The sequence below is a fragment of the Aspergillus undulatus genome (genome assembly GCF_047715775.1).
Source record: "Aspergillus undulatus strain CBS 261.88 unplaced genomic scaffold BDV17scaffold_61, whole genome shotgun sequence".
Lineage (NCBI taxonomy): Eukaryota > Fungi > Ascomycota > Eurotiomycetes > Eurotiales > Aspergillaceae > Aspergillus > Aspergillus undulatus.
The window spans coordinates 17,889-28,138 of record NW_027396665.1 but is presented as its reverse complement, the minus strand read 5'-3'; the positions used below and the strand labels follow the sequence as shown (position 1 = coordinate 28,138).

Here is a 10,250-nt window from a genome sequence, read left to right as displayed (position 1 = left end):
CAGCCATGCACGCGGCTGGGCGGATTGGGGCCATTTCTTAACTTCTTACTGTGTTTGGAGTCCTGGGCTGTGGACCTGAACATACTCAAGAGTCAGAGTAGATCAGACGCTTTTTTCAGCTTGACACAATGACCCATTGAGTTTGACCGATCTTCGGTGGCCCTGTGGAGTCTGTTGCCCGAGGCGGGAGATCTGACCTGAGACTATGTATGTGGAATTTGGACGATAATTCAGATGCAGATATGCTTAAGACAGAGTGGACTCAAATCAAGCTAAGTAGACTAATCAGCACGGTATCAACTAACTAAACTAACTATAAACTGCTGGGACTATAGACTAATGGAGCATATAAGGAATTCGCGACCAATAACAGAAACAGCACGGAAATCATAGACATAGGAAAAACCAAATGTCGCAGCATAACTTGTTGGTATGTACGGATTCAAAACAAACGGAACGCTGTCTGAACTGAACTGGATCGTCGGTCGAGGAATGGCGACAGAAAGACATAGGACACTAACACGGCGCCAAGCTACCCCGGGTGATCATGACTACCAAGCATTGCGATCCCAGTTTGGATCTGGATCACCACGTTAGTATCATCTCCGATCTCGAAGGTCGTAAACCAAAGTAGATATCCGGAACGGACAACCACCACAAGCTAAAGAGCACTAACCCTGTATAAAACTAGCCAACACTTTACTCCCCGTCTGGAGTAATGGGTGTCCCGCAACAATCTGCAAGAACCTCTGTAAGCCTTCCCGGCGGTGCTCAATCACGTCATCGCTGAACCGGTTCGTGAACACTTTCCCCGGCAGCGGCGGGATTGTGACCCTTGTGCTCTCGCGCTCGAGGATGTCGCGGAAGTATTCAAAGTCCGAGTACCGGCGGCGCACGACAGAGTGTTTTAGCTTGAAGGCGGGGATGTTGGTGCGGCAGACGATCTCGTAGGAGGTGTACATGTTGCGGGATGTGCCGTGGGTTTGGGGGTTTCGGACCTGGATGAGGGGATTGTTAGCGTTGCGATCAAATACAACTGAAGCCTGAACGGGGATTTTTTGATTTCAAAGAAGTAGGCGTTCGATTTGTTTCTGTCCGAGTTGGGAATGGTGGGAGCTTGGGCTTGGGCTCGGGCTTGAGCTTGAGGGTAAACGGGCACGTGGGGTAGAGGATCTGGAATGAAGCCTTACCTCTATCTCGAGGAAGTTCTCGGGAGGCCCGTAGATCTCCTCGAAGGTTTGCTGTCGCGACTCCGGTACGGCCTGCATTTTGAAAAATCGAGACTGCGATGTTGGTCGTCGAGCAGCGTTGGCGAACTTAGGAGGTGGGGGATTATCGCTGGTGCGCGGGGAAGTCGGTCCTGTCTGTGCTCACTGTCCAAGAATGTTCAATTGACAGTGGATTGGTGGAAATACGGGACGCCTGTACGGAGTATGTAAATCGAGCACGAGCCAGCGCGAAGGACAAGCTGGAGAGAGCCGCTGTGGAGAGGAAATGTATCACGACGTTGGAGTTTGATTAATTGGTGTTGGAAAATGACGCCCATGACGACCACGCTACGCGGCACGTGATTGGCTACTATTTATACGGCCTTCAAAGACATTGAGATTCCTGATCATTTCTAGCATTTGCATCCTTCATCTTATTTCCAGGGCCGAGTCAAGCCCCCTTCGATCCCAACCGGAAGTACTCGTCCTTAATTCCGGACGCATCGCGAGCCGTGCCTGAGGTCCGATGGCCCAAAAATCACAGTCAAACCGCTCCCCAACGTCATCGGAGATAAACGCTATAGAAGGTCCCTTCAATATCGTCGCTGCCTAGGAATCTCATTTCTCCCCAGCATTCGGAGCTAGCATATGTGCAGCCATCTATCTGGTCAACACCGCGCCATTCGAAGGTACAGCCACCATGGTCTGAGGTTGAGACATCCCAAGGACGCTCGCGCATGGACAAGACCCCTTCCATGTCGCCGGGTGGAAATTCGCCCCATATGCTGTTCTTCTCCAGGCAAAGGATCATCCTTGAGTTGCAAGTTTTGATTGCCCTGAGCGCCGATCTTGTAAGATCCGTTGAGATAGCCCAGGGCCATGTGAGCTAAAGCATACGCGTGCTGCTGATTGTTTGTCAGCTGGCACTGTCATTTCATATTGGACTTTGAAACTCGCCTGTCTCCCCCCGGCCCCAGGATCTTCCTGCTTACTCTTCATTTCTGGAGGGTCGCACTTTCTTGGTTCTGCACTTCTTGCGGCTTCGTCCTTTGGAAAGACGGGCTGTTTCGAGGTCCTTGTCTTTCCATCCTTTCCGTCCCTGATTATATGACTCTGACCATTGTCAACAGCGTTATCGCCGCAAAGTGGTTGATGCTCAAGTTCAACATGGACAAATTCAGGTTTCCGCCAGTCGAGCCCTTAGTCGCGAACGGATACCCTGCCCGGACACTCGGTAAACCAAGCTCGTGGCTGCGCGGCCTCACGGTCTCAATAGATACAGCATTCGCTTCCTGTCTCCCGCTGCTAGTAGTGGGATTCCTATCTGCTGACTTCGGGTTAGACCGGACTGCATCCTCAGCCTCCTCCCGCACATTCCTCTGCCACTCCCTCTTCAACTCCGTCTCCAACTTCCTTAGATGCTCAGGAATGTGCAACCTGTGGTAGCGGAGCGCATCTGATAACCGCTGAGCCATTGTCCTTGTGTCATCTGATGGCAATAAATCATAATCAAAAGTTGGGCTCTATACCAGTGTAGGGGCTTGGTGTGAACGGTGTTGTCGTCCTTGCGCGCGGAGTTGAAGAGTGCGATGAGCTCGCGAACGGTGCATCGGCGATGGCGGTGATGAGGCAGAATCACAACGCAGAAGTCGCCATTGCAGTATTCGAAACCGATTCCATAGACGGGCTGGCTCAGATCCATTTTCGCGGTTTGTGCCTGGGACTAGGCTCGGACGGAAGGTAGTGTGATGGGGTCGCGACAGAAATGTGCAAATCTCAGGTACCAGGAGAGTTAGAGTCATGACGAAACCACTAGATTGAGATCCTGCTTAGTAGAGGGTTAAACTCTGTCAACTTATATCATTCGAGGAGACCGGTCAGAACCAACGGCTCCATGGCTGGACCCAGCAACGCCAAATCTAGCAGTGCCCTAACGGAGAGAAAGACGCACTAGAGACCAATTGTGCACAGGAGCAAGCAGATTAATCAAGAAAAGATTTTGATTTGTTTAATACACCCTGAGCAATGCCCGAAGAGAAGGAAACGAATAAGCAACCCATGCAGAACAATAAGAGCCAATTTCCCGAAAATAAATCGCAAATACAGAAAAGAAAAGAGCAAAGGAGTCCCAAGCTAGATAGAAAGATACAGTGCAGAAAAAAATCGAGATACGGCGTAAGATTGTCGCGAGACCGCCGAAGCACACCTGTAAGTGAAATGAAGGAGTACAAAGCCGATGCAGTGAGAATGATGGAAGAGTGTGGTGTTTACTCCTGTCGACTGCGCTTGGTACCGTGCGGGTTCCATGAGCCGTCACCAACTCCCTGGTTCTGGGGGAAGAATCCTGTGCTGAAGCCCTGGTTTGGGCCCTGGAAGCCACCTATACCTGACAAATGCCCGGTTAGACATCTGGTTCACGGCGAAGTAGAAAGCTAGATCGTACCTTGCATGCCCATATTACCTCCCATCCCGCCCATCATCGGATTCATACCACCACCCATGGGGTTCATGCCCATTCCGCCCATAGGGCCCATGTTAGGCATGCCCATTATGTTCGGTGCACCGCCCATACCGCCGCCACGGCCGCGCATCCCCCCAGGTCCACCGCGCATGTTTCCGCCCATCATACCGCCACGGTTACCGAATCCATAGTTGCCCATACCCATGGGATTACCCTGGAACCCACCGGCACCCATGGGGTTGTTGAATCCGCCCATGGGATTCTGGAAGTTGCGGTTGACGTAGCCGCCGCCCATATTCGACATCCCTCCACGGTTATTGAATCCTCCTCCTCTGCCTCCGCGGAAACCTCCCCCGCCCATGTTGCCCATGCCGAAGTTGGCGTTGTTTTGGTTTGGTGAGTTGAATCCCCCGGATGCACGTGCGTTGTCTTTGCGCATGGGGTTGTCCTTGGGAAGTGTGCGAAAGGGGTTCGGGCCGGGACTGGTGTAGTGAACAACGAATTTGCGTCCGTTCTGGCCTGTTGCAGTGAGGGAGTCGATCTGGTGTTTACTTGCGGACGAGGCGGGGAGGGATGTGAATTCTAAGAATGCTTGGCTGTTGGGAATCAGGCGTTAGAGGGGAATAATATTAGAAGAAAGGCTGACGGCCTACCCTTTGCTCTTCCCGTTTACTTTGTGCTCACTGAACGTTACGTCTTTGAGCTCATCCTCGCATCCGGCTTCGCGAACCCAACCCCGGATGTCATCGTCTGTAGTCCACCAATGTAGTTCTGAGATAAGAAGGGCAGGTGTGGCATCGGGGTCAACTGGGCGATCATCGAGTTCCTTGCGTTTGACACCCTGTTGGGGTGTTGTGTCTTTTTGCATTTGTTGCTGGTTAGTTGTATCTGAGTGTGTTACGCTGCCGCCGTTTGTCGCGGGAGTGGGTTGTTCTTGAATGGTGCCGGAGTCTGTTGTGGAGGCGTTACCGCTGTTCTGGTTGTGGTCCGGCGCATCGAGGATGAGATCTGTGTCTTCCTGCTTCATGTCATCTTCCTGCTTGTAGTCACCCTGGTCATTGGCGTTGTAGCCACTACCGTCGCCATAGATGTCAATATCAAAGTTATCATCCTCAGTAGCCATTGTGTTTAGGTCCCAAAGCAAGATTTGATTGCTTGATTTTTTCTGGTCAAAATACAGTCCTTGTTCTCTTTTCTTTTCTTCAGTTTCAGTTCTCGGGAATCAGTGCAAGTACATGTCTGCAGACACAGGCCACCAATTAGCAAGTCATAACCATTGATTATTCCAACACGAATGGCATCAAGATGCACGAGGGAAGTCAGGTAGTAAAACCGGGTACCGCTGGCTTGCGCTGAAACCACCATAGCTCAAAACATAGGGGCCATAATATAACGAGAACACAAAGAAAGAACTCGATGATACGTACAATCCGAAGCGAACAAAGCCTCAAGGGGAAAAAAAGTCTTCACCAGGCCGCAAATATAATGGCTCTGAAGTTAGAGCACAGGGATCCCTCTTGTTTGTGGAGTCCAAATACAGGTAGAATAGGATGGGCAGTGCGATCAATATGAGAGATGGGAGGTTATTCCACAGGAACGGCTGTCTTCGGTAGCACAGCCCAAGAACAGGTCCGATCAAAGCCCTTCAGTTAGAGCACATGCGATAAAAGGGTAAGATATAGAGCAGGAAACCAAGCCGTCTGTAGGGTCACTAGAATACCCCGGAATACCGCCCAGCTGGTATCTCCTGAACGATGGCCACCGGTGATTCGGAGTTGGAATGATGGGAGAGAGCAGGTTATGAGGTGGGAAGCGGTGATCCAGGAGAGAATATCCCTTGTAAGGCGTGTTGAAAGGGTGAGGATTGAGGTGGAGCGCGGCGCGAGGCGAGGACTTAGAAGGGACGATGATGAGCTCCCAGCGCGAAGGAGCTTGAGCATCCGCCGCTGAAACTCGGCCCCGCAAAAATGTATCTCCGGTGCCACCCTTCCCTGGTTGTCTATTCGGGATTTCCGTTGACTCAGCAAGGATGTCTGATGTGTAACTATGGAGTATACGCTCAATAAGTAGGATTGCTAGAGCGCCGTGAAGTCTTGCCAAAACATGTTTTTATATTTTCCCGACAACGTAGTACACATGTGTATAGATATGCCCGTATATACGATAATCATCGGCTTATAAGGATGCTTCATATGCATCCCATGCTTGCTCGTTCTCCCAGTCATACTCGTCCGAACCTCGCTTAGCTAGATCAGTGACCTTCATCTCAGGATCGAAAGTACTTTTACCCACTGGGTCTAGGCCGCACTCATCCCGATCGGAACCATTGTTCCAAGTATGTAAAGTACAAGTGCCCGTCGAGGCGCCCCATCCATTCCATGACGTTGCTGTTTACAATTAGTCGGGTAGCCATATTACAAGAAAGAGTAGAGCTTACCGGCTAAGACGGGCGCGTTTGGATGCCAACTAGCATCGCGTACGCATGTTTTCCATCGGTTGGTGTCACCTCTACCCATAAAGCCCCGTGAACGACGAATTCTAGGGCGCGAAAAATATGTCGCTTTCTCAACATCCATCGTCCCAGCCAAGGTCGCATCTAGATTCCACACATATACCTTTCCGTCTTCACTACCACTATATACATACCGGGAGTCCGAGCTACCCGGCGGAGAGAAGTGGCATCTGATGAGAGTTCTAAGGACACGGTGACCTCGGAACGTGACAACAGAACAGTCATCCGGGTGCGGTTCCCAGTATTCATGTGGGAAGGGATCGAATCTATAGTCGAACATGGTTCCGGAACTAGGAGGTCCGAGAGTGTCAAATTTGGCGGTAGACATCATTTTGCGCAAGTCCCATAGCTTCATAGTCTGATCTTTGCTGTTGGATAGAACATAACGACCGTCACCCTTGCTGTCGACGTAAGTTAAGCCTTCAGTATGTCCAACAAATACACCAGCTTCTCGCCTATCGCCCATGGATCGCCTATCCCAGACGCGAACGGTACTGTCATCAGATCCAGAGTAGAGGATATGAGGCGATGTCTTGTCTCCAAAGCAAACTGCATTCACATCGTCTTCATGGTTTCGTATACGAAGAACGGATTGCCTTGTATCAAGGTCATATACAATCACGGAACGGTCGCCGGTACCAGCAACGATCTCACGGCCATCCCCTGAGAATCTTACTGACCACACCTAGGTGAAATTAGAAGAGCATAGTGATGGTGCAATCAGCGCGCTTACAGCAAATCCATCCCTTCCAAATATGTCCCGTCCGCCGTTCCTTCTTTCGGGGGGTGAGGCAAGGTCCAAGATAGTCGGGCCTGAAGAGTCTGCCGGATCTGTTGGTGCAAGACAAATGAGATGACGAAGCGAACTATAAGCTAAAAATTTGTTGTCTGGACTCAAGGTCGCGTCTGTGATTGTCCACGAGCCGAGAGGATAGTCTACCGTCTTGTAGTACTTCCAATCGTATGGGTTGGATGTGTCGTACATCCTGACCTTGAAGTCTTGAGCGCAAGAAAAGAAGAAGTTACCGTCATCTGAAAATTGCCCTGAATAGCATTTTTCGTCGTAGTGAATGATCTTATCTGGTGTAGAACTGGGTATAAGGTCCTGTAGGTGACTTGAGCCAGGATTCTCTGATTTGTCATATATATATAGATAGATAGATAGATTAACTTACTTGCACTATCGATGAAACTTTCCTCCTTTGCAACCCATGTCCCTCGATTCCCAGCTCTCGCCACATTATCCGTTCAGCCAGTGACTTCTTGCGTTTCATACGGTCATCAACGTAGTTGGAGTCCGTCCCAAATTTCCCCGATCTCATCAGCTTCATGCCCTCGTCGCTTGGTACCTTGGGATATTGAGGTGGCCCTCTTCGGCGTCTTGGGGGTCGCCTTCCGGATAGCATTATTCCATATTCATCATCGTCATCGTCATCATAATCGAAACCAGCGGTGTCGAAACCGGCTGGACCAGGGGTGAATCCATGAACACGGAAAATATCTCGTAGGCCATTGGAAGCCAGTAGGTTCAGTAACTGCTGGGGAGAGACTAAGAGCAGTCAGCACCTGAGACCAAGCAGTAAGAATGAGAATATACCATGAGTCGGCAATCCTGCTTGATGGCCGCTGCCGGTCTGATCGTCGTCATCCATGCTGAATTCGATCTGTATATTGCCTAAATGTAATCGAGGGTCTTGAGAAAAAGGAACACAATCGTTAGTGTTGGACTCAAAGAATATGCACCGATTCAAGGAGAATGGTCAACAATACCAAGAGTATCGGCGTATAGCTCGTCGTCGTCATTAGGGTCGAAGTATTCTTCGTCGGGTCTATCTTCGGGATCTTCGGAATCAGGCTCAAAGTCCATATCATCATCTTCTTCTTCTCCCGTTTCGTCTTCCTCAAGCCATGCTCTGGCTGGGTGCCATGTATTCCCCGAGCCTGTATGCGGCGACCGGTCCCGTCGGTCGCCGCCAGCGGTAGGTGGAGAACTCATGGTCGGCCAAAATGAGGGGTAGGAACAAGCGATCGAAATATTAGCATGCAGCGACCATATCAGACAAACAACAAGGTCAAGACAGGAATGCAAACACAGTCTCACAATTGGCCAGCAGTTCGGTCAGGAGGTCAAGGGGGGTATGAATTGATCTCTCCAGAGTCGAGCTGGAGACGCTTATCGATACCAGAAGCGTTATGTCATCTGTCCTCGGATTTGCGAGCTTAACTCCTAACCCCGCCATCTTAAATGCCAGGAACACCCTCATTCCTTTTTGTACCCGGTGGTCAGCAAACAATGCACATGAATCAGCATAATCATCAAAATTTTATATATATTGCCCCGAAAGTGTCATGTCATGATTCATCGAAAATACACGCGCATAACCCTGTTAAAGAACGTCAAACCGAGCGCCCATTTGGTATACAAAAAGAAGCCAAAACAATCAACCGGGTTTAATTAAGCAAAGAGCGAAACGACACAAAACAAACTAGACCAATGAATTTGGTACGTCGAGCGAGCCTTCTTCCAATAACACAAAGACTTTGGGCCTTGGGGGCATCTTCAGAAAGAACACAATAACCTGCACCAACCAAACCAGCAGCTTCACTGCCTCCTCTTGGGTCGCGCGCGAAGAAATCGGAATTCCTAGCTCCCAGCCGTCGCCGACTTCACTGTTGACGACTGTGGGTTCTGTCTTCGAGACCGCGGCGCGTAGCGCAAGAATCCCCGCGATCGCTCGGATGCGGACTCTCAGATGCGCTCGCGTCTTGGGTGTTCGCCTCGTCGCTTCGAGGTTCGCTTCGGAAGACGGGTGGTCTTTCTCCTTTGCCAAATAGAAGATGTGGTCAGCAGGAATTTCTGGCGGACTTTCGGTATCCAAGTCGACTTTGCGGTATAAGATGTCTGGATAAGGTCAGGTTAGCAAATGTGCGCTTCATTGAATGAGCAAGTGTGCTGGACATACCTCGGGTTGACGAGACAATGGCAAGTTGGGAATCAACAAGCGTCTCGTGGATATAGGCCAGAAAAGAACCTTGCAGCTGGTTTTCAAATATACGGCATTCGAAGTATCGCAACCGCTGGAAGTCTCGACTAACTTCGACATCGAAAAAGTCCGCCGCTACTACTTTGTCAGAAAGTTGCTTTTCGTCAGAGTTTTGCTTTGTTAGGCCACTTTGATGTGTCCAAACGGTGTCCTTGAGCCGAAGGGAGAACTCTGCTCTGAAGGCCTGAAGCATTCGAGCGTCAACATCAATCCATGTTGCGGAAGGGTCAATCTTCTTGCCGCGGGACTTCCCGCCGATGGGCTCGGTTGGCTTGAGTTCTAGGGTATCTTTTTCAAGCCCAGTCGCGTCGCTCTTAGAGCTTGTTTTTTGAGACTTGGATCGGTCGGAGTACGCATACATTCCGTAATCGCCGCCGAAAGATGGATACGAGCTTCCTCCGTTCCATGAACTGGGGCCATCAAACTGGTTGCTATTGAAGTTGCCAGGCCCAAAGCCACCGAAGCCATTTGCATTACCGAAGTATCCATTGCCTGGTGAGGAATAATGCTGGTTTCTACCATCATTATCGCCGCCATTGCCGTCATCGTCGTTATCATCGTTGTCACCACCATCCCAGCCATTGTCTTCATCATCGGATATCAAGCAATGCTTGCATAGACATTTGAGGAAGTCGGTCCAGGTATTGACAGGCTTTCCGCAGAGTACACAATTTCGAGGTGGCTCGGCGGGCTCGGTGACTGCTACCAACTCAGCTGGGGTTAATCGTACTCCGGCGTGCTTGGCTCTCATGTGGCCGTGGTGCTTGTCCTTCCTTGTGAACCTGATTTCATTGCAAGATGAATAAGGACAGCGATACAATTCGGCGGGATGATGCATCGAGTGGACGTGTCGAGTGAAGGTGCCTCTGTTCTTGCACCACGTTGGCTTCCGCGTACAGAGAAGGCACTGGAACTGTTTATTTTCGTCGACCGCGTTCCTGTCTTGTTTGTAATTGGGCTCGATCATCTCGTCAATTTTGTCCATTGCCTCTTGAAACCTTTTTTTAACAGAACGCAAGAGTGCA

At 50.3% G+C, this 10,250-nt stretch overlaps 5 protein-coding genes across 5 annotated transcripts; all 5 read right to left on the bottom strand.

The window, feature by feature from the left end:
* Positions 1 to 260: 260 nt before the first annotated feature.
* BDV17DRAFT_273298 (sorting nexin-3) lies at positions 261 to 1,509 on the bottom strand. The gene is made up of 3 exons (XM_073759008.1): positions 1,191 to 1,509; positions 677 to 998; positions 261 to 580 (listed from the first exon to the last, which is right to left on the bottom strand). The coding sequence occupies exons 1-3, from the start codon at positions 1,266 to 1,268 to the stop codon at positions 552 to 554; spliced, it is 429 nt and encodes a 142-aa protein (XP_073611708.1). The 5' UTR covers positions 1,269 to 1,509; the 3' UTR covers positions 261 to 551.
* Positions 1,510 to 2,311: 802 nt separating this feature from the next.
* BDV17DRAFT_294964 (uncharacterized protein) lies at positions 2,312 to 2,910 on the bottom strand (the record flags this gene model as incomplete). The annotated part of the gene is made up of 2 exons (XM_073762960.1): positions 2,312 to 2,687; positions 2,738 to 2,910. 2 exons carry the CDS (start codon positions 2,908 to 2,910, stop codon positions 2,312 to 2,314), a joined length of 549 nt encoding a protein of 182 aa, XP_073611707.1.
* Positions 2,911 to 3,079: 169 nt separating this feature from the next.
* On the bottom strand, positions 3,080 to 5,099 carry BDV17DRAFT_200510 (RNA-binding protein). Its single transcript, XM_073755252.1, has 4 exons — positions 5,097 to 5,099; positions 4,323 to 4,908; positions 3,652 to 4,265; positions 3,080 to 3,594 (listed from the first exon to the last, which is right to left on the bottom strand). Exons 2-4 carry the CDS (start codon positions 4,790 to 4,792, stop codon positions 3,476 to 3,478), a joined length of 1,203 nt encoding a protein of 400 aa, XP_073611706.1. The 5' UTR covers positions 4,793 to 4,908; positions 5,097 to 5,099; the 3' UTR covers positions 3,080 to 3,475.
* A 660-nt stretch (positions 5,100 to 5,759) lies between these two features.
* On the bottom strand, positions 5,760 to 7,607 carry BDV17DRAFT_273288 (WD40 repeat domain-containing protein). The gene is made up of 4 exons (XM_073759007.1): positions 7,357 to 7,607; positions 6,915 to 7,286; positions 6,107 to 6,866; positions 5,760 to 6,056 (listed from the first exon to the last, which is right to left on the bottom strand). Exons 1-4 carry the CDS (start codon positions 7,585 to 7,587, stop codon positions 5,845 to 5,847), a joined length of 1,575 nt encoding a protein of 524 aa, XP_073611705.1. The 5' UTR covers positions 7,588 to 7,607; the 3' UTR covers positions 5,760 to 5,844.
* On the bottom strand, positions 7,597 to 8,409 carry BDV17DRAFT_273286 (uncharacterized protein). The gene is made up of 2 exons (XM_073759006.1): positions 7,952 to 8,409; positions 7,597 to 7,874 (listed from the first exon to the last, which is right to left on the bottom strand). Exons 1-2 carry the CDS (start codon positions 8,175 to 8,177, stop codon positions 7,741 to 7,743), a joined length of 360 nt encoding a protein of 119 aa, XP_073611704.1. The 5' UTR covers positions 8,178 to 8,409; the 3' UTR covers positions 7,597 to 7,740.
* Between the last annotated feature and the right edge of the window lie 1,841 nt (positions 8,410 to 10,250).